Source organism: Rhinolophus sinicus, linkage group LG10 (assembly GCF_036562045.2).
Source record: "Rhinolophus sinicus isolate RSC01 linkage group LG10, ASM3656204v1, whole genome shotgun sequence".
Classification (NCBI taxonomy): Eukaryota; Metazoa; Chordata; class Mammalia; order Chiroptera; family Rhinolophidae; genus Rhinolophus; species Rhinolophus sinicus.
The window spans coordinates 105,551,771-105,573,617 of NC_133759.1; the positions used below are offsets into that span (position 1 = coordinate 105,551,771).

The 21,847-nt window shown below is 50.3% G+C and overlaps 1 protein-coding gene across 1 annotated transcript; it reads right to left on the reverse strand.

The window, feature by feature from the left end:
- Nucleotides 1–1,464: 1,464 nt before the first annotated feature.
- On the reverse strand, nucleotides 1,465–15,723 carry STC2 (stanniocalcin 2). The gene is made up of 4 exons (XM_019741435.2): nucleotides 14,815–15,723; nucleotides 12,615–12,757; nucleotides 9,893–10,104; nucleotides 1,465–4,950 (listed from the first exon to the last, which is right to left on the reverse strand). The coding sequence occupies exons 1-4, from the start codon at nucleotides 14,963–14,965 to the stop codon at nucleotides 4,548–4,550; spliced, it is 909 nt and encodes a 302-aa protein (XP_019596994.2). The 5' UTR covers nucleotides 14,966–15,723; the 3' UTR covers nucleotides 1,465–4,547.
- Nucleotides 15,724–21,847: the final 6,124 nt, after the last annotated feature.

Consider the following 21,847-nt stretch of genomic DNA (forward strand, 5'->3'; position numbering starts at 1 on the left):
CAGCTTCCTTTGGAAACTTTGCTAAAATCCCAGCGTATTTGGAAGCCCTTCTGCTCTCTTCCTCCCACAGCCTAACCATTCCCCAGTGGATGGGTTGGAGCCGTCCTGAGGGCTGGGGGAGGCAGCTGCCTCGCTGAACGCAGTGTATTTAACCCACATTTTGACACCTGGGGTGAGATGCTGAGTAAGACGGGACCGAGTAAGCCCCGGGGTGGGTTGATGTGCCACCCCCAGAGCCCACTAGCCTCGTGACCGGTTTTAGGCATATTAAGATACTTTTGAGCCTCAGTTTCTGCATGTGTAAAATGGGGCTTAGAAATAATATCTGCAAAGCACCAGGCAGCACGTAGGGTATATAAAATATGCAGAAGAAACGGCAATTATCGTGATGAAGATGAATGATGACAGTGGTGAAGATTTCAGGGGAGCCTGGCTTCTTGGACAGGACTGGCCACCCGGTGGGTTTAGTGCAGAAAGTTCTCACTGCATAGTCACAAAACGCAGCCGCTCCCCAAATGCTTTCCTCAGTGGCACCTAAGAAGAGCCTTTTAAAAAATTACCCACATGCACGGAAAAGCGATGAGACTCCACGATTCTCCTGCTCTCCCTTATCTGAACCAAAATTTGAGTCTTTGCAGAAAGGAAAGGTGAGAGCATCAATTTTCCTTTCCATTCTAAGGCAGAACTCCCTGGAGGCCGGGTGCTATAAATATAAGAGTATAATTATTCTTTCTCGAAGCCTCGTGTAAAATAGGAAAAATACTGATCGGTTTAAAGTAAAAATAAATCGAGTGTAGAGAATCTGGGCCTGAAAGGCAGGGAAAGCATGTGGGCTTAGCATCGCCAAGCTGGGTTTCAGTTCAGACACCCCGCCCCACTCGCTAGGCACAAGGTTTGGGACAAGTCTCTTTATCTTTCTAGACCTTGGTTTCTTCACCTGTAAAATGGGATAATAGTATCTGCTACTTGTGGGACATAGTCAGGATGAGATAATGTATGCAAATTGCCCACTATGGTGCCTGGCACAGAGTAAATATGCCAGCAGCGGTCTAAGTAAAGCAGGAAGAGTCGGGGAGGAGGCGATAAACTTCCCTGCCTGGGCCAGGCCACTGAGCAGTTATGCTCTTATGCGGCAGACTTGGTCTGGAAGACTGTGGCTAGGTCCCAGGGGAGATGCAACGGGGGAGATGAGAGAGAGCCCCTCCCTAATGGCCATGGGGCTGGAGCTTCCAGGCCGGCTGTATGGAGTTCAGTCTCCTCTTGCTCTGGGTGACTCGGACAGAGTTGGGACAGAGTCCCTGTGAAGGAAAAGCCCAGAGTGGTCTCCTTCACCGGGTTCCCCTCCCTGTAAACTGAACATCCAGCATTTACAAAGGACTCCAAAGCCCCCTTGCTCATAGCCCTCCCCCTTTGCACGGGCTGTCCAAAGCCCGCTCAGGCAATAACGTTACTGAGTGGAAGCCATTTATTTAAAGCCTTTATTAATGCTTGGAGAAAATTAATGCCATGTGACAATATACAGGTCCTGCTGCCTAAATCCATAACAGAAACAGATATTAAGACTTAGCGAGCCCACGTGGTGCCAATTCTGAGATCAGGCGACGTTGCTCTTCCTTAGGAAATGGGCCCTGCAAGCATTGTTTTTCCAAGTTGTTGTAGCGAAGCCGTTTGTGTGGTTCGAGTTTAAATTTCTCTCTTTCTCCATCTGTGTGTATGTGTCAAAGTATGACTACAGTTCTGGGCTGGTGTTTTCTATTTATTTAGTTTTGGGTGTCAGCATTTCACTATATTCAGTCCTCATTTCAGAAGAACAGGGCTATTTATTGATACAAAGGAGAGGTGTGTTCAGATCATCTTGTTAAGATGCAAAGCTCAAAACAAACATCGTATCTTTATTTGGAAATCCACATCCTTCCTCAAAGGAAGGCTCCTGAGTAAATTTGTATGAAGTACGAAGCCCGAGTGAAGGGTCTATTTTTAATGCTGGCTTTGTTTACATTTTAGATTGTACAAATGTCTCTGCCACTGCGCATAGGAATTTGGACGTTCCTCAGTTTTGAGCAAAAGAACCTTAGCAATAAATACGGTTGTATGTCTCAGAACATCAGGAAGCAGAATGAAATGCTATCTACCTGACCTTTGGGAAGAAACAAACCTCTGGCATGAAAAATAGACAACAGAGATCAGTGAAAGGGTTGAAATGAACAGAGTAAGCAATTTTATGCCTTAAGGGGAAAACACGGAGATAATAAATACAAATGACAAGTATTTACAATAGAAGCAACAAATGGGACATCAGTAGGCGAACACATAAAACATTGACACTGAGAGAAATATAAAAGTGATGCCTTTCACACATCCAGCCTGGGAGCCGGTGAACAAATGAACAGCTGACCCAGCAATGCGGGAGAATGTTATTGCTTCAGCTTTTGAGTGATGTGAGTAAAGCAGTCGGCGTGCTGCAGTGGCCCATGGCATGAGACAGCCGTGGTTTACGCTCGGTTCCCATGGCAGAGCCTGACACACCGGTCCTTCTACCCCGCGGGCAGAGCTGCCTTAAGCTCACCATCTCCTGCTTTCTGCAGCTCCAGCTCTTTCTAGCTGCTTCTCCCAGCATTTCGTCCCCCTGCCCCAGCACCCAAGTGGTTTCTTTTCAACACGGGTCATGAAAGACTGGGGGGATGACACTCCAGCACCATGTCCTGGCAGCAGTGAGACTGGATTTGGGGTACATAAGTAGTAGCTGTGTTTGGGTAAGGGCATTTCTGTGGAAAAAGTCATTTTAGAATAGATAAATTTAGCTTCTTTATCTCTGGCCTCAGGTTGCTTTGAGGGAGGGTTATGAGCTGATATGAACGGAGGATTCATGCTTTTTCACCCGCTCACTAGAACAAGGGTTAGCAATCTCTGGCCCAACAGCCAAATCCAGTTGGGTCTGTTAAATAAAATTGTACTGGTGAGGAGCCGAGCCTGTCTGTTATGTGTTGTCTATGTATGTCTGCTTTCGTGCTAAATGGTGGAGTTGAGTAGATGTAACAGAGACCACGTGACCCGCCAAACTGCAAATGGTGTATATACTTTCTCAAACATTGCCCACCCTGCTCTAGGAGGACCTGGCCCCTCCTTGCAATCCTGGGCTCCAATGTGAGTGCTGGCTATAAGAAAGGATAACCTTTGATACCTATTAGGAGAAAAAGGAGAGGCCTGTCTCTGCAATGTTTTAAGGAACCGCAAGAAATCTGCTGACACTTTGTTCTGATCCTCTCCCGCCTCTCCTTGTATTTTTAGTTCTGTCTCTCCTCCCTGCCTTTCTTTTGTCCACTCTGACTCCTTTCCTCATGGCTAAATTTCCAATCCGGATCTGGAAAATCCTGTCCCTCAGAGATTTTTCTGCCGTCTCCTCCATGTGTTTGAAAGGTTGGCATTCCCGGGTGGGAAGTACTGAGCTGTTCCTTCTCTTGTCCCCTTTTCCATCCTCTAGCACGGAGAAGCCAGCTTTCCAACTTGGCCTCCCGGAATCCAGGCTACAGTGTTTTATCCATCTTGGTTGAGGGTCGAGGTGAGGTAACAAAATGCTGAGGTGGGGGTCTGTCAGGCGCTCTCCTTGTGTGTGCATCTTCCTCCACGTGTGGGGTTCACCGGAAGTGGCTATGAGAGCCCACACCGGGCAACTGGATGTACAGTAAGATTGCTCTGGAATTCCTTTCAAAATAGCACTTAAAAAAAAATCAGCCCCTAAACATGGATTGGTTTTTGTCTTTTTTTGGGGGGTTTGTTTTTCCTTTGAGCTGGTTTTAATGACCCAGTTGCTTTGTTTGAAAGCCATTTATTTAGACGACAGATATGTAGTATGTAGATGTAACTGGGTAAATAAAAAAGTGAAATCGAGACTTGAAGCAGTGGTTAAAATACAAACACAAGGGCCACTCCCTTGGACAGGGTGCCCCATACAGACAACGGCTCAGAAGTTATACCTAGAACCCTCGCCCCCACCCCCCCTGCAAGCAGCTCCAAACCTCAAGGTCCCATGCAAGAAACTGAACTTCCCTTTGGCACCAACCACCCCCATGGCTTCTGACTCCTTCACCCTCCTCATTCCCAGCGAGATTTTCACATCCTCTCCTGCCCTGGAACCCAGCCGCTCTCCACCAAGACAGCACCAGAAGCTGCGGGGCGAGCCCAGCGCCAAGTGTGTGGTCCAGCCCAGGTGGGCCTGTTGCCCCCTGCCCCCTCCCCGGCCCACCATCCCCCCCAGCAGAGGAAACCGCAGGCCGGATGCAAAGAAGACAAAGTTGCAAGGAGGACACGTGGCACGTTCACTCAGGAGGTGCAAGTGTAGAGCTCACTGGGCCCAGCCGACTATGCTGCTGCCCAGGGAATCTCCGCCTCACCTGTTCATTCTGCTAACATACACCTTCATCAAGTCCGCTGTCCCCACCAAATCCTGCGTGTGACATCCCCCCTCTTTAATGGCAAATGTTTTGGAATGTCCATAGAGAAGAAAATGGACGGCGTGGAGGAAAGATTTCCTGGCCAGGCCTTTCGTTTCACCTCCGGATGTCAGAATACTCGGCGTGTTCATCCTCCCACTCGCTGCTTCCAGAAGTGCCTGGGGCCCCATGGCCGGCCACTCTGCCCCGGGTGTGGGCGTTTGGGTGGCTCTTGCTGCCTCGCTCACCCTTGGCACCTCGGCCGGTCTCCCTGCTGCTGGGCTCTGAGAGGTGGTGACCTGCTTCCCCGTGGTGGGTCCTGGAGAGCTTTGCTCTGTCCCCCTGGGGCTGGTGCACAGGCGGTGCTGTGGGGGGCCTCTGGATGGCCGAGGTGCAGAAACTCAAGATGGAACACAGGCTCCCCCAGCTGTGCTCACACTGCGTCTGCACACTGTGGGTGATGGCCTCCTTCACCTCCTCCCCACAGGTCAGCAACAGGTTCACCAGGTCCACGTAAGGTCTAGAGATTGAGAGGAGAGAGAGTGAGACTGAGAATGGAGCCAGTCCCAAATGGACCTGAGGGTAGTAACTGTACCAGGGAAGAGAGAGATGGTAAACCCAACGCTTGGCTTGGGTTTGGTTTGGTGGAGGAGCATTCCAAAATTACTTCCAGCCTTTCCCCATATTCTGTGGAGTACTGGTCCTAACTACTACTCCGAGTGGCTATTACGTACAAAGCTCCATGCCAGACACTGGAGAGACTTAGAGGGTTGGGACAGAACCCACCACAAGGAAAACGGCCAGTGACAGGTCACAGGTATGTAGGGTAAAGGAAGAAGACGGGGCAGCAATGCCAGGTAGGACGGCTGTGTGGATAATGAGAGGGCAGGAAAGCTCTGGGCATGTGTCGGGTGTGCTAGTAGGAGGGTTTTAGTGGAATGGAGGTGGGTCTTGGGGACCAGAGGAGTAATACTTAGGCACATGGTGAAGGGCCTTAAATACCAAACTGAGGAGTCTTTTTGGCAGGAAAGCGGGAGCCATTGAAGATTTAGGACTCAGGGAGTCTCCCACTATCCCCTCGCACATGGCGTCAAGAATGTTGGCTGGCTCTGCATGGGCTGTTACTCTCCCAGGGACGCCTTCTCTAAGCAAGGCTCCCAAGAAACCATTTTCCTCATGTCTGTGTTGACCCCTGGTGTAGGCTTCTGATGAAAGGTGTTTTGGGAAGTTACTGGATGTACTTCCCTCTGCACCTGGAGGAGGGTGCAGCAGGTGGAGAGGCTGGGAGGAAGACGGCCTCCCTGGGAGGTCAGTTCCCACAGAGTGCTTCTCTTTGTTGGTACCAGATGCTGAGGAGGGAGGGAGTGACCAGTCGGCATCTCCAGTCTTCCACTCTGGGCTTCCCCAGAACTGGAGGTGAGGCTGCTGCGAGGAGGGACCTTTGGAACGAAAGCCAGCTGTGTGTGAAATAAACATGCTCGGTTCCGGAGGGGAGAGCCAGTTGCTCAGGCCATTCCAGCCGCCCTGGGTCTTTCTTTAGGAAAAGTGCCGGAGGCATGACCACACCATGCAAACCTTCCTCCTGGGGTAGCAGGCGTGTGCAAAAGGTGGGAGCAGTGTGCCTGCTGTCTACATTTATGGGCCCATCTGGGAAGAGGTGTCCCCAGCAATGGGCTCTCATGGCCCACTCACAAATCCTTTCTCACTGGCCTTTTGAAATCCCCAAATGGGGTATGGAATGTTTAATGTAGCTAACCCGCATTCTTGAGCAAACCTCGGCTAGCAAAGTTTCTGGATCTATCTGACCATGAACATCACAGCTCTGGGCCATCACCCCTGGCACAGAAATCACTCTGGACCATGAGATCACTTATAAGGAGCAGGACACTTTTCCTCTGTGGGCATGGACCACCTGGGTTATTAAATGGGTGTTATGGCCCATTTAATCTTTTCTTTGCAAATTGGCGGTGGTTGCTAGGCAGGAAGGGCAGATTATGTTTTAATACTCGGGAAGCAGTTTACTGCCATTGTTATGAATCAGTCCTCAAGTTGTAATTGAGTGAACTGTCCTCATTTCATAGATGTAAAAATGGATCCAGAGTGGGGAGAAGATGGCTTTTGGAAGCTTCTGGGCTGGGAAGGTGTGGGGCAGGGAGAGGAGGGCTGTTCTGGCTGGAAGATCAGGCTGCCTTTTAAGGCCTAGTTGATGCCTTTGGAGTCAGAGAGTCTGTGCATGGCTGATGGGCAGCGTGCTTACACTGTCTAAGGCAGGCCCCTAACTGTGTCAAGGACAGTGGTGACACTGATCTCCTTGAGCGAAGAGAGGAGGCCATGAGGCAACACAATGGAAATGCTCCGTCTGTGCTAGCTTCCTAGCACCTGGTGGCCGCAGGGAGCTCAAGTTCATATGTCTGCTATGGCAGTGGCAGGGTTTGGGCACGTGATGGTACCTGTCACTTCTCTGGGGCAAGATAAGTGAATTGCAGGGGCTGAGAACCTGTCTATCTTTGGGGGACACTGAACTGATACTCCTTTTCAAGTTTCTTTCCCCAGAGTAAGGGGAGGGCTCTCTGGGGGGTGAGCACACCACCTCTTGGACCCTTCACCAGGGCAGCTTGCCTGCCAGAAGAGCTCTCAGAACCCAAGGTGGACCCGAGAAGGCTGGAGCAGCCTGCACGCTTTTCTGCCCCTGGCACTTTCTCTGCAGGAGAGAGCTGCAAACTGTGGGGAGGGGTGTGTGTTAATCTAAGCCCTGTTCCCAGCTGGCGTGGTGCCTTCTCAGGCTGCAAGCTCCGCCCACCCGCCCCGCCTGTGTCTAATGACAAAGCCCAGCTCTCAACTGGGTGTCAGCAAGGCTAAAGGATTTAAAAAAATACTTGGAAGGGGACATGCCTGGAGGCTGCCAGCACCCAGTGACAGGGTGTGTGGTGGCCGGGACAGTTGATATGAAGAAAGTGGGTTGGGAAGGGGTGAGGGGAATAGAGGGGAACCACGTTGAGGGTGAGAGTGTTTGGAGGGTGGGGTTGAGGGATGGGCGTGACGTGGATTCTGGAGTGACTATGATTTCCTCCTCTCGAAAGTGAAAAGCAAATGCAGCTCATTTTCTTGTCTGGGACCTATCGATGCCACACACAGTCTTAAATTGTCTTCTTGCCATCTGGGGACTGACAAGATCCTCTGTACCCAAATCAGTTCAGATAGTTACAAAAAACACAGTTAATTCAGTGTGAAGAACAAGAGGGTGTGCGGCACAGGGGAGGGAGTGGGGCTTTGTGGGGAGCTGGAGTTGGGTGGACCCCACTGCCCAGAGGTGCTGGCTTAGCAGGCCAGAGGACCCGGGTGCAGCCACAGTGAGTGTCTTTAAAAGAGGCCCAGGCTTCCTTTTGGGGTGGACCACCTGCTTTTCCAGAGTGGGCTGGAGTGGAGGGCTATGTGTTCATTCTAAATGATGCGGGGAGCTCTTTGGGACTCAGGGTCCCTTGGCCCCATGGGCCATATTTCCATGGCGGAGACACCAGAAAGCCACAGTGCTTTCCTGCTTCTTAAATTTGGGGGTTGGGGGTTTCACAACCTCTAGCTTTCTGAAAGAAGACTTTTCTCTAAAAAGACAGTTTCCTTGGCTCCAGGAATATATCATAGACTTATGAACTAGCGTCCCATCATCCATTCTTGAGGCTAACACACTGTCTCTAATGGATGAACGTGGGTTTAGGACAAATGAATTTCATGAGTTTTTTCAGCCATATGCTGCCATTTGCCTTTTCCAGGGCACCTGGAAGAAAGGGAATTTCACAGTGCCCTCCTTATGTAATGGAGATGTATTGGAGAAAAGGGAAAAACCCTGGCCACTTTTGGGAACTAGTGAGCCTTTAGCAGGTCTAATGGGGAGGGGGCAGGCCAGGAGCAAGGAGGTTTGGGGTCTGTTCCTGCTAGCTGCTGTCAGTCATGTGTCTCACCAATTCCAAGGTTGCAAAGTAGGAATCAAATCTCAGAGGAGGTCTTTAACCTCTGAGCGTCACCTCCCTCCTCTGCTTAATAGGGATTGTAATCTCTGTCTCGTTGGGAAAGATAATTGAGATAATCCAGGGAAAGTCCCTGGCCGAGGGCCTGGCTCACTCAAGAAATGATAGCTAGCATTATAGTGGTTGATGCTTTGTTTCTCTACAGGTATTTGGGAGAATAAGAAATATTTTCTGAGGCATTAGTGTAACTCCAGGCAACGTTATTTTGCTCTTGTCTAGGGCTGCCTGTGGAGAGTCACAGTGAAGGTAAAATTCTAACACTGGACCAGAGGTGTTACAAGATACATAGAACCTCATGACCAAGCGGAAAGTGACGAGGTGGTAGCTATCCCCCATGACCTAAGAGGTGTGGGTGGGGTGGGGAGTAGCCTGCTGAGTGACATAGCTGGGGGAAGGCCACGGCATGAACTGAGGAGCATGACTTCATGAAATTGTACTGATTTGCCCCATGAGTCACTGTGAATAGACCAACGGTGCCATCAAGCTGGCAATGACTTGTCCTAGGCTGTTGAACTAGTAACTTGCTTTCTGCCCTAAGTCTCAGAGGAAGGAGCCGTGGCTGTTGGCCTCTTAGGCGCAGCTGTATAGCCACAGCCTTCACCACTCTGCAAAATTTAGGATCCTATCGATGGCATGTTTTCTTTAAGGAATGAGATCTCCTCGGTTTATTACTGAATTTCAAGTCTTTGAATAAATATGTTCCTATTTCCTCACTTCGGCATAAAGGGGTTTAGTTGACTAAAGTTTTTGACATTTGTTTTGAGTTTTCTCTGGGAGGGCATTAATGTATTAGACAAGGTGAATTGGACCTTCTAAGGGAAAGGAGAGCTTATGGGGGCAGGAAGAAAGCTATTGCTTTCAGTGTTTGACCTTGAAGAATGTAGGTTGTGGTGCCGGACTGCCTGGCTCTGACTTCGCCTCAGTGAATCTCAGTTTTCTTGTCTGTACAATGGAGGTGAGAACGGGATCCCCATAGGGCTGTTGTGAGGATCAAGTAGGAAAGTCACAGAAAGCACTTGGCACCGCGCCGGACCCTTGGTAGATGCCGGACCAATGTTACTTGCTCTGCACAGCCTGCTGGGGGGGCTGCGGGGGGGGGGGGGGCTGCAGAACTACTGCGAGCACTCAGAGAGCTGTTGGGATCCTGGCTGACGGGAAGAAGAAGGATGTTTCTGAATCCTACACGCTTCTTGCTTAGTACAAAAATTTCCTGTTTCTATTGCCTATGATTTTGAAACCGGGGGTGGAAATTTCTTTCGTTTTTCCTGAAGGTCAGCAGGAAAGGCACTCCCCGGGGGAGCTTGTGCAACTTTCTGAGGTAAATGGCAACTCTCCCGTTTGACAGGAGAGTTCAGGCTCTGCAAACCAGCCCCTCACACCGAATCAGGCTTCGCCCCAGGCCCTGCAGGCCACCCCTCCGGGCCCCAGGCCAGCACTTACTCCTGTTGCAGTAAGTCCTTGAAGTGGATCATCTCCACCATGACCCGGGTGTTCTCCTGGGCGGCAGCGCACAGATTGTGTTTGAGGTAGCACTCCCGCTGTAGCTGGAACACCATTTCCTTAATGGCTGGGCACTTCCGGCTTATACAGCCGAATCTGTGTCGCAGAGCATGGGCCTTACACTTCAGGGCATCTTTGATGAATGACTTGCCCTGAGGACAGAGAGAGGAGAAAGGGGCAGGAGAGAGAGTCCAGTCCGTGTTACACGCTTCGGCATTTGCCCTTGTTGGGCTTACATAGGAGCTTTCTGACAACTGAACCCCAAGGCCCCGCCTCAGACCCATGTCCTTGCAGGTGACCAGTGGAGGCTACGTCAGGAGGTGCATCCAGAGTGACATGATACCTCTGGCATTTGGCCAGAGGATGTCACTTGGGGAGACTAACACATCTGCCCCCTTCCTCCCCAGCTGCTCTACTAGCTTCCCTCATGTGGGGGCTTCTGTGGCCATCTGTCCTCAAGGCATCCCAGGATTGGCTGTTTGCTGGCAACTTTTCTGGAACACAAGGGGATTTGGGCCAGACATAAATCCAGAACTCCTTGGTGGTTCCCAGTCAGAGCTTTTCCCACGTAGAAGGTGCCTGCTTGTCCAAATCTTACGCCTTTCCTTTTTCCTTGGAGTCCACGAGTGGGGTGAAGACTCACTGTTAACTGGGCCTGTGCTTTTCTGCCTCAGTGCCTCCTACCACCCCCAACCCATACTCTCGTCTCCTCCTATCCTTTAAGGAGGCGCATTCTTTTCCTTTTGGAAAATGATTCAACTCCTTTACATTGTTAGGATTACTGCCTCTAAAAGGCCCGCCTGGCACACTGCCTGGCAGCATCTGGAGTCTGAACTGCCCGACGGCCAGCCCCTCCCCCACACGCCCTGCCTCTGAGTGGCTCAGGCAGCCAGGCGTACATCTGGCTCACAGTTCTCTTTCCTGGCAACCCCGCTAGATTGTTCTTATCCTAGAAAGGAGACAGCTGTTGGGGGTGTGCAGGCAAGTTCGGTGGCCGTTAGCTCCCTTACCAACCTCTGGGGACAGAGGCTCTGTGGGATACCTGCCCAGGGAACCCCACAACTCCTATTACTATAGAAACAAGCTATTGTTGGAGAGGTCACCCCTCTGTTTTTAGACAGGCCCAGAAGGCATGGAGTTAAGAAAGCAAACGGGTTTAGGTTGGGAATGGGAAGCCAGCCAGCACATTTATTTCGGTTTTCTCCTTTGGAAGCAATTGAAATGTCTACAGATAGTGTCTGGTCACTAAACCCCGCCCTGCCCCCCCTCCCGACTTTCCAGTGGGAGCCAAATAGGATGGAGGGTAGGGTGTGCCAGTTTATGAAGTAGTTATGCACTGAGAACAGGCTTGAAAGGGATGCTTCTAACTTGAGAACATACCCCTGTTGGTTGAGGAAAAAAAAAAGGGAAGATTAATTTATGCGAGGTCTGCGGCAGTCTGTTCTTGGTATTCCATCCTGACATCCTGTGGGATTGCCCGGAAATACACATCTTTCCTCCGGATTTTCTATTACGTTTCCTAATTCCAGGGAATCCAGAAGGGATGTTTCATTAGGGAGCCTCAAAGAGTTCAAATGCTCTACCTCTTTCCTTGCCCAGTTTCTGTTCCCCTCCTGCCACCCCACATCCTCTGCGGTATCGGCTGCCAGCCCCGTTGCATCCCTTTCTGGTTCCCAGGCATTGCTTTGTCATGCTCCTTACAGGATGTCAGTAGACAGTGGCTGATGACGTTAATAAATCACACCTAAACTGTTGGCCTCATCCCAACGTGATTGTCACTCTCCAATGAAATGGGAGAGGCAGTTTCTGAGATAGAATAACGGGGGGCTTCACAGTGCATATGTAGGCTGGGGAGGACATGAAGAAGGTGTGACTCATGCCACATGCCATCTGGAATGTATTTGGATGGAGGGCACTGGAGCCATAAGGTTGCTTGTTGGGTTCTTTTCCTGCCTCATGCGGCAACTGGGCTCTACCCTTGGGACCCTGGCACAACCAAAGTGGGTCAGGCCCTGACTATATTTATTATATAGAGCAAAAGGGAAGCCTAGAATTGCAGGACTCATTCAGAGTTTTGACTTTTCAGGTCGGGAGAGGAGGCTCTGCTGCTTAGGAGGAAGAACAGTGCTCCTCTGCAGGCCCTGAATTATCCATGTTGCCTGCCCCCACACCCACCACGAGAAGATGAGTCTCGCTGAATTTTGTGTCTCATTAGTCCGCCTATTAGGTGAAAATAGCTTTTGGAATGTATAATTGGAGTTCCCGCCCTTCCCCCTTCAACCTATGTTTCTCAATGTGAGGGGCCTTGCAGACTGGGTTCTGGGTGCCCTCATAGAGGGCCCCGTTACAAGATATTTATCATGACTTTTGTCTTCTTGGCTAAGAATCCTCAGCTAATTGTTCAACTTGGTCTCCCATCCACTTTGCCTGTGTAGACACAAGAGTGGAGAAGAATTTAGCCTTCATGACAGCTCCAGAGAGCAGAACTCCAGGGGTGGAATGGGGAGACACTGGCTTCCTGTTGTACACCTAGAATGTCTCGTACAAGCACTGAAACATACTACAAAGAGCAGCTAAAGAAATCTGTTAACAGGTCTTTCCAAAGAAAGTTTCAATCATGCGACACTAACCCAAAACAGCCTGTGCTCTATATGGTTTTTACCTGGGCATCAAATTTTCCAGCGTTGTGCAGAAACGTCATGCAAATCCCATGTAAGCCTCGAATCTCACAAGAGTTGTTCTCGAAACATTCAAACACACCACATCCCACATCGCCAGCGTTGACCAAACAGTGCTGGATTTCCGCTAAAATGAGAATTACATATAAATATATCCAAAATTCTCAGCCATGCTTGTGAATGCAGAGAGGTTGGTTGACATAAAAGTAATGACTAAAAGAAAATATATGGGCAAAAAAAGTTAGAATGATTATTTCAGGACCTAAAAAGCCAGGGAAAGAAAATTTCATCATTTAATCTACTTATGGAAAATAGCAATATTTGTGAATATTTGTAAAACATTAGCCAAACCTATGTTACAAAGAAATCACAACCAGAAAGAAGTGAGGGCTGAGCACCCATTTTTCATCCGTCCCGTTTTATTAAAGTATTTGTGGGAATCCTTAGCTTGAGAACAGACGACAACTCAGCTTTCTAAACCCCCAGACAAAAATAAGATTTGCATTAGCTTGCCTCCTCCCTGCTGTACTCCATCAATGAAACACCCTTCTCTACTTGGAACGTGAAGCTGCAGCTATTAAATCATAGCCATTTCCTTCCTGACCCCCCAAATGAGAGCGTCCAAAAAGCAGTTTCAATTCAGCTTCATGATTCAACACCTAAAAATCAAAACAAAATTCCTATTAAGGCAGCGCCTCCAAACCGTCCGCATTAAAAACACCAGGCGAGGAAAGCTCTGGTTGTGGAGCAGGCTTGGGAATCAGTCAGATGGGGGCTAGCCTGCAGAAACGCAATCGTCGCAGTCAGAGGCTCCTTTTAATAGAGATCCGGTGTGAGATGTCACTTAATCCTGTAGCATTCCCGCGACTGGGAATTTGTTGCCCTCCTCCGCAGAATGTGGCCCTAATTCGTCTCTCTGAAAGGACAGACTGAGGCACTTAACTGTCCGGCTGCCGTGTGCAAAGCCTCTCTTCCGTCCCTGCCCACTACCCAATTCCCTGACTTAAAGCAACCACAAAATTACATCAGAAAAGTATATTTTGGAAGAAAGGCAGGGTCAGAGTAAATAATCTGCATTCAGTGTAAATCTACGGAGAGAACGCGGGGCGTGTATTTGTCGAGGGTCACTAACTACCGAGAATGACGTCCAATTCTGAGGGAAAGAACTGGAAAGGGGGAAGGGTGGGCGAGGGTCGTCCGAGGTGCGGGGCGTGGGCACTAGGTACGGAGCTGGGAGGCTCCGGGTTGATCCCACGCGCGGCCCCGGCGCGCCGGGCAGGAGCGCGCAGGGCTGTGAATCACCGGCTTAAGGCGTCTCTAATGGGCACTCGTGCATTCCTGCTCGTGCAGTGAGCGCACGCACGCAGCCGCCGGCTTCTCAGGTCCCCTAAATAAGAGGGGGCGGGGGCCCAAGAGAGCCAAGGAGCTGTAGGCAGATTTTCTTTCTCTCCCTGGAGCTGGGAAAAGGGCCAGTCCCGTGCCCTGCACGCCTGGCTCGGCTCGGCAGCTTGCTGGTGAGTGGAGAGAGCCGGTTGAGCGGTGGCGGCGCACAGTTGGGGCCGTGTCACCATTCCATCGCTTGCTGACCTGCCCTGGAGCGGGGGACGGCAGCAGCACCGCAAAGGTACGCTTTGCGCCACCCCAACCCCACCCCCTTTCCAGAAATGCAGCCTACGGGAAAGTTCCCCATGCAATCTGTCTCGCCTACAAAGTTCTCCGATGTCGAGCATCTTTTGAGGAGGGGGAGAAGTGGTCCTGCCACGGTCGGCTGGCTGGGAAGAGAAGTTCCCCTGGTGCAGCGCACAGCCAGGCACCGGGGACCCTCCGTACCTCCCGCGGGCAGGCCAGGATGCAGCAGGAAGCTTTGCACCGGACCGGGAAGTCTGAGGCCAGCACTGACCGCGTCGGGCGCTGCCTCATTTACCCTCGACCCCGGGGAGGACAGCAACAAGTCCTGCCCCAGCTATTTCATCACCCTGCCAGCACGTGCAGATTCCGGGCGCACAGAGCCAGGCGCGGACCTCGCTTCGCCTCGCGCTCTCCCTTGCACGTCCCGCTCCACCCCAAGAGTTTGCACGGCCCTAGGTGGGCGCCCAGTTTCGGGTGAAACTCCCGGGGCACGCTGCATGGGTACCCAGCGTGGTCTCCCAGCAGCCCCCCCGCCGCGGGGGCTCACGTACTTACCTGTGTTCTGCAGGGACAGGCGGCCTTTCTGCTGGGAGCCCCTGTCTTGGAGACCATCCGGCGGGTTGGTGGCGTCGGTCCCCCGCGCCGGGTCGAAGGCAGCCAACACCAAAGCCAGGGTCACGAACTGGCCCAGCCGCTCGGCACACATGGTTGTTGGTGTAAACCTCCTGCCCAGAGACCTGGAACCTTTGTGCTCCCCTCCCCCTCTTGCCTCTCCTTCGCTGCTTCCCCTCCTCCCCCCACTCCTGTTCCCTCCTCCTGGCGGCCGCAGCTTGGATAGAGGTTACCCAGCGCCCTCCCGTAGCTCTCTGGAGAGCATGTGACCAGGCCGTTAGCAGCGCCGCGAGTGCCCGGCAATGGCAGGGATGGTGCCTCAAATATCCCTGGAAGCTCTGGTGTCACTTGAATGAAGGAGTCGAGCAGGTGTTGTCCCGGCGGCTGGACCAATCCGAGACCCCGGCCCGTTTGACAACACGGCCGGGAGGCGGGGCCTGTGCCCAACTACTACGCTAGGAACCCGAGCACCGCTGGGAGCGGCGCACAAAGTTGCCGACCTGGCGGTGGCCACGCGTTTGTGTGCGTGTGTGAGTGTGGCCGGAGATGCGTGCGCGTGTGCGGGAGCTCCAGGGCAATGGCCGAATAGATTTAACATAAAAGCGAGCGAATCGCAGCTCCGGTTGCAGTCAAAGAAGGGCGAGAGGGGACGACCTGCGCTGGGACAGCGTCCCCGGGGCCCTGGCTCGCATCACACCCGCATCGGGCTGGGAAAGTTTCCTCTCTTTCCGCCTCTTGGAATTCAGTGAGACTCCCAGGCTCTGTCAGATTCGAGGAGTTTCCTGGGCACAGTGATGCCGGGGCAAACTGAGCACATATGGGAATTCCTGGCGTTGTAACACTTTGCGTTAACAAACTCTCACACTATTTAAGACAGGAGCAAAAGTACTAGATAGAGGACTTGGCCCGAGCAACTGCCCCCTGTTCCCCCATTATTTTTGCCCCTCTTTGGTGGGCCCTGCAACACCTAGGGTACCAGTTTCTTGCCTCTCTCCCAATCCAGACAGATTTCGGGCTGGGCTGCAGGGGTCCAGGTGACAGGCTGGACTTGCATCATTTTCAGGCGGTGGCAGGAAGGCTCTGGTAGCCCTGATTCAACCCACCAACCGTGGAGCATCGCTTGCCTGGGAGCCTGAAAGTCAACTCCACGCTCCTCCAAACACTCTTCCATTTCCCCGAAGCGCCACTCGCCGCCCCGCTTCGGGTTCCCTTTACTCTTCAGTCAGTGGATGGAAATGGTTAAAAAAAAATAAAAAAAAAATCCACCCCAACCCAAGGAAAGTCTCCCCATCCCTTCTCCCTTCTGGTTGGAGGTCCCTTCCTAAACACAGCCGGGGCTGGCTTGCTCCCGGCTGCTTTCTCCGCTGGCTCGCGGAAGCAGGGAGAAAGTTGGGCGTCGCTCGGAGCGCCTCTCCCCCAGCTGTGTGTGTACGTGTGCACGCTCACGTCTCCCCGGCGCCGGGGCCCAGGACAGGAACTGCTCCGGGCACCGTCAGTCCGACGGCGCAGCTCTGGGGTCTAGCAGGGCTGGGGGAGGGCGGGACGCAGTGCTGCATTGTGCGCCCCGCCGCACGTACCCCGGGTAGACGCGCCCTCCCCCACCCCCCTGCCGTCCCCACCCTCCTGCTGGAGAACAGGTGAGCCCCGGGTACCTGCTCCCAACCCCTTACCCCGCCCTGCTCCCATCTGCGCCCTTTGCGGTAATACGCCTGGGAGGTTTCATCACCCACTGTCCACAGCGATGCAGTCCTGGGTCTCCATGGCGGGACGCACTGTGCGCCTCGTTGGGGCTGCCATGTGACACGATTGGGGGAGGGGATGCGGAGACGTGCGGGCCAGGTCACCCTTCTGCCGCTGTTAGGCTTCCAGAGCTTCCCTCCCAGGGTCTCGGCTGCACATGGGCGCAGTGAAGGTAGAGGCGAGGAGGATGGCTGGATGGATGCAGCTGTCCGGTGCGTCCGGCAGCTCGGAGTTGGGAGGAAGGAGAGGAGGGGGTGGGGCAGGTCCCTTTGGAGTGGGCTCTCCCCAGGGTCGCAGCGCCCAGAGCCACTGTCCGTCATGCCTACCATACTTTCAGAGCCCTAACAAATGGTCACTTTTACGGTCCGAGTCTACAGCGGTGGCAAGAAATTGACCACTCATGTCCATGATTCCAATAGCAATTACTTCTTGCAGCCTTAGCGCTTTTGTGGAAGGAGGTGGGGTACAAGTATATTAAAATGGATGGCTGGAAATTTCCCACCCTGCTTTGTTTGCATAGTTAACTAGTTCACGAAAAAGCATCTCCTGTAGATCCTTAAAAGACAAAACATAACAAACAGCAGTGTTCTGGCCCCTGAATTTCTTGGGTAGGCTTTCTTTCTAGGGAGCCTGTTTTGTAGGTGAGAATATAAGTGATATTGGCAGTAAAAAAGGCATCTATCTGGTCACTAGGTTCTTTGGGCAAAGTAGGAGAGGTCCAGGGGGCAGGAGCCAGCCCACTTTTTCAGGATGCAGACACCCTGAGTCTACCTGATAGAAGGTGCCGAGGGCACCTGGAGCAGTGACCAGGCAGGTGGAAGTCTCCTGGCCTTTGGCTAGGTACTGACTTTTACCACCACGAGGCCCTGGGGCTGCCCTCAGAGGACCTGCACAGTTTAAAAATTCATCTTGAGGCTATTTGCTCCAGCCTCCCTGAAGACATTTGTGTCTCCCCCCTGAGCTAACTGCCCCTTTAGAAGTAAAAAAACAAGTGGTAGCTAGATTTTGAAATGTTGCAAACACAGGTACTAGTTCTTAAGGGTTTTATCTCCAGGCCACTTGGCCAGGGCCTAACATCCAGAGACCACCCATTCCAGTCATCCATCAGGGCAGAGAAAATTCTGTAGAATCAGTAGGCAGTTTGCTGAGAGGACCAGTCTAGGCCACCGGCCTGGGGGTGGGTGGGTGGGGGAGTGGAGAAGGGAGTCCAACGGGAGACTTTGTTGTTAGCTCCCCCTCATTCTTTTAGCCAGCTCTGCAACTCAGGCCTGGTTTGGCAGAGTGTGGCTGATGAGAGTGGGGGTGGAGAGAGGACAGCAGTAATAGGAACATTATTATTACAAAGCTAACACGAATTGAGAACAGACACTGTGCCACACACCGAGCTTGCGGCTTTGGTGTCGAGTCCGCCCTAGATGGGAATTGAGACTTGGGAGGAGCGGCGGCCAGACAAGCTGGTGTTGCCCTGAGGTTCAGCAGGGAGTCTGCCTGGATGGACCCTACTCAGTGTAAAACCCAACCAGCCTTAGAGAGGGTGAGGCAGACCTGGCCTCGTGACATCCCAGGACTTCTGTGGTTGATGCATGGGACCCACATTTTCCTCTCCAACTCCAATTCACCAGTGAAATCCAGCTAAACACTTAGTGAGTAGTTCTTAGGGAAGAGGGAATTTAGGCTAGACTTCGAAAGGCCAGAGGATACTGACAAGGGTGGGTAAGGAAGAGAGAGAGGGGCCTCACAAGAAGGAAGGCCCGCAGGGCAAATGCATGGAGGGGATGTGGGGAGACTTGCATCTGGAATAAGGGTTGCTCATTTTGGGGTCGTGTTGGAAGATAAAGCTGCCAAGGGCGTCTGGGGCCTGTTGTCAAGGCCTTTGTGACAAATCTGTGCTCACCATAGAAGACCCTGTTCTCTCATCATGACGGCATTGAAGGGTGAGACTCCAGGAAGCTCTCAGACTAGATTCCCCTTTGGAATTAGGAAATGTGACAGGTCTAGTGCGGCCATTGGCAAGGAGAATCTGGAGGAGAGGAATGGAAGGAATTAGTTGGAATCTTCATGTGGGTTTTGATGCCCCAGCGGCATAGAAGCTGTTCTTGCTCAGGTGTGAGCAGGGGTGGCCTTGGAGGATGGGAACAGTTGTGGAGTGAAGAGGCAGTGACGTGTAGGTCGATACCTGCTGCCTGGTCCAGGCTTTCTGTGAGTTCCAGAGCCTGGGCGGAAAACGTGGCTTCCACGTGGAGAGCTCCTCCTGCAGGCCCAGCCCCCTTGGGGCTGACTGTCTGGGCTGATGGCACCACCTTATGGTCAGAGAGGGAACTGTCTGCCAGACCGGACTGATCTTACCCGATCCAGGACCTGGGGCACTAATATTGGGTCTCCAGTTTTCTCCTCAATTTCCTTAGCAAATCAGTTAGTGCAGATTTAGGCAATCTCCTCACGATGACATGCTTTAATCGCTCCATTCATGAAATCTCTTTCAAACTTATTGCTCTTCCTCCCCCATCCTTGGCTATCTTCCCATGTGAGCCCCAAATCTGTGCTCCTTGGGGTCACGCCTATGTAGAGGAAATGAAAAAAGGTATCAAAGTGAAATTGGAAAAGACAAAATAACAAACTGCTGTTGCCAGCTTCCAAAATTCTTGAAAGCAGTGGTGTCTCCCCTTTACCTTCTTTCATTAAACCAGTTGTTTCATGAAGTAGAATTCAGGATACAGGAGAATCTGTCTTCAGCATTTGAGCTTGTTTGTCGGCACTGCAACAAAATTTCTTTCTACTAATTTTTACTGCAAAAGTACAGGCCTCAGCAACATTGAGTTAAGAAGGTTTCTGTGGGGCTGGTCTGGAAACCTCACCATCATTAGTAATATTGTTTATTGGAGGAAAATATATTCTGAGTTCCCAAAACAACGGACTCCCATCGTTTTGGAACATACCACTTTGGTGAATTGGACATTTCCTCTGTGTCATAGATTAATAGTCAAGCTGTATTTCGGGATTGACTGAAAACAACAAAAAATACAAAAGAAATTAAAAAAAACCCCAGGAGACTAGAAACCCTGTCTGCCTCACAAGAAATCCATTTACTGGAAAGAATATACAATCTGTACATACTGGGTGTCTGCTCGTGGTCTGAGTGTTGTGAGTGCCTTGTCCTGAAGCCTGACCAATTTTCCAGAAGCCCTTTCTGTTTTCCTCGGGTCATAAGTCTTGCTTCCTCATCGTGTGTGGAGATGAACTCAGGAGGAGACGTCTGGGGAGAGGGGCTGCCTGGTCCCCATGGGGAGCCCTGGAGGAGCCCAGAAATGGGCCTCATGGTGTTGGAATGGTGTGGCGCTCTCTGGGACTGCGTTTCAACTTTGGTCTGAGAACTCTTGGATTTCAAGTGGGTGAAAGAAGACTGTTTTTGTGGGGCAGTTTTCCAGTGAGCCAGATTTTGAAAATCTTCACAAAATGAGCAAATCTATTAATGTAACTTAACCATCAGTATACGTTCAGAGTCCATCAAACCCAATCTTAGTTGTGTTTTTTCCTGAGCAGTTATAATTACTTGTGAAGGTTGATATTTCATGACTTCTGTTCTTTTTCAAAGAAATCTTCCAAAGGCCAAAAAGAACATTTACTTTTTAACAAAAGCTGAACAAAACTCATTGTATCTTGAATTTACCATCTGGGATCATTCAAGCCATTTATAAATCTAAGATATTTCATGGGATCTTATTCTTCTTATATCTCAAAATAGTTTCTATTTTATTATCGTAGGAATTATTTCAGCATTACTCATCAATTATTGCCAATTATGCTAAAAACGTTAAATTAATAAGAAATGGAAGAATGATGGAATCACCACCTAGAAGGATGATGCAACAATGGAATAAATCATCATTATTGTATTACCCTTCAGTTTTCTTATTATGTTGCTGAGAGTACAGTATCATCTTTCAAGAAGGGATTTTAAAAAAGATAAAGAACACCATCTTTATAGTTTTATTATTGTTGCTTTATTTGCATACAGTTGAGAATATAGAATTTTTCACTTCCTGCACAAAATGGTAAAGAGAACAAAATTGGCAGAGAAAAATATTGTACAGTCGTTAGACAAATCAGAAGAGGTAGCGGCGATATTGACTCTAATGATAATGGTAAAATGGATTTTATAAGCAAAGTCTCAGACTATGAGTCTCACAAGACAATAGCCTGGATGAATTTTCTCAAAAATCCAGAATTGATGAGTAAACAATATATTTCTGAGGACAAAAGGAAAATACGATATTCTCATCCAATTAGTTATTCAACAGGAAGGATTTCATCACTTAATATTTTGCAAGAACCTGGACCATCCTATTTTGCTAAAAGAATGGGGGCCAATATTCTTTTACCTTTTGTGGCATTTGTTTACCAAAATTTCTTTGATACAGTTTGAAGGCAACAAATGATGAAGTCAGATGTGCTTATAAAGGTGATCAAAAGGAAACAGATGATACAGAAATGAAAACAAAATGGACTAATCACTCTTACTGGTGTTTATAAATTTAAAAACGAAAATGCTTTGCAATTATGGAGAAAAGAAGATGACCACCTTCTCTTAAACAAAATTATGAGCCCCCAAACGTTTCGAAAGTCACTGGTTTTTATGACGCAAGTGCAAGAAGAACCAGAAATAATGATAAGGTAGAACTGACTAGAGATTTCCTTGAAATCTGGAATCAGTATTTATGAGATGGGTCTGTCCCAAGTTCATGCAGCACAGTTGATGAATAGCTGAATTCCAGGCAGAGAACATTGCTTCTTTTGGGTTTATAGATCTTCAGCTCCAGGGAAATAGGGAATAAAAATTTGCTATGCTTAAATTATTACATTTTCTAATAGAGGTTTTTAAGGATCCCTTTATTATGACTTCTGTAAATTACTCACAGAAATAAAAAGGCTCTATTGGACCCCGATGGGAAATGATGATGATACATTTTTCCTAGTGTACTAGGGGCTGAGGTTGCAGAGGCAAAATATTAAAACAAAAATCCGGTATACTCCTTTGGACAAGGAGAAGTTTCCATCCGTTCCCAACCCTGTCCCCACCCCACCTTCCCACACATGCTCACCATGAAGGATTGATGGTTGTTTTAAAGTGGGGTGGTATGAGTGAGAGTTATTGTTATAACCTCTCCATTTATTCTTCCCTTTAGTGGAACTCAGTGCTTCTCAAAATTCAGGGGGAATACGAATTACTATAGAGAAC

Coding starts and splice junctions, on each gene's coding strand:
- STC2 (XM_019741435.2), bottom strand. CDS start 14,965: ATGTGTGCCGAGCGGCTGGGCCAGTTCGTGACCCTGGCTTTGGTGTTG. Junction 10,105..12,614: donor CTGGAAAATTTGATGCCCAG/GTAAAAACCATA, acceptor CTCTGTCCTCAG/GGCAAGTCATTCATCAAAGA. Junction 4,951..9,892: donor AAGGACTTACTGCAACAGGA/GTAAGTGCTGGC, acceptor CTCAATCTCTAG/ACCTTACGTGGACCTGGTGA.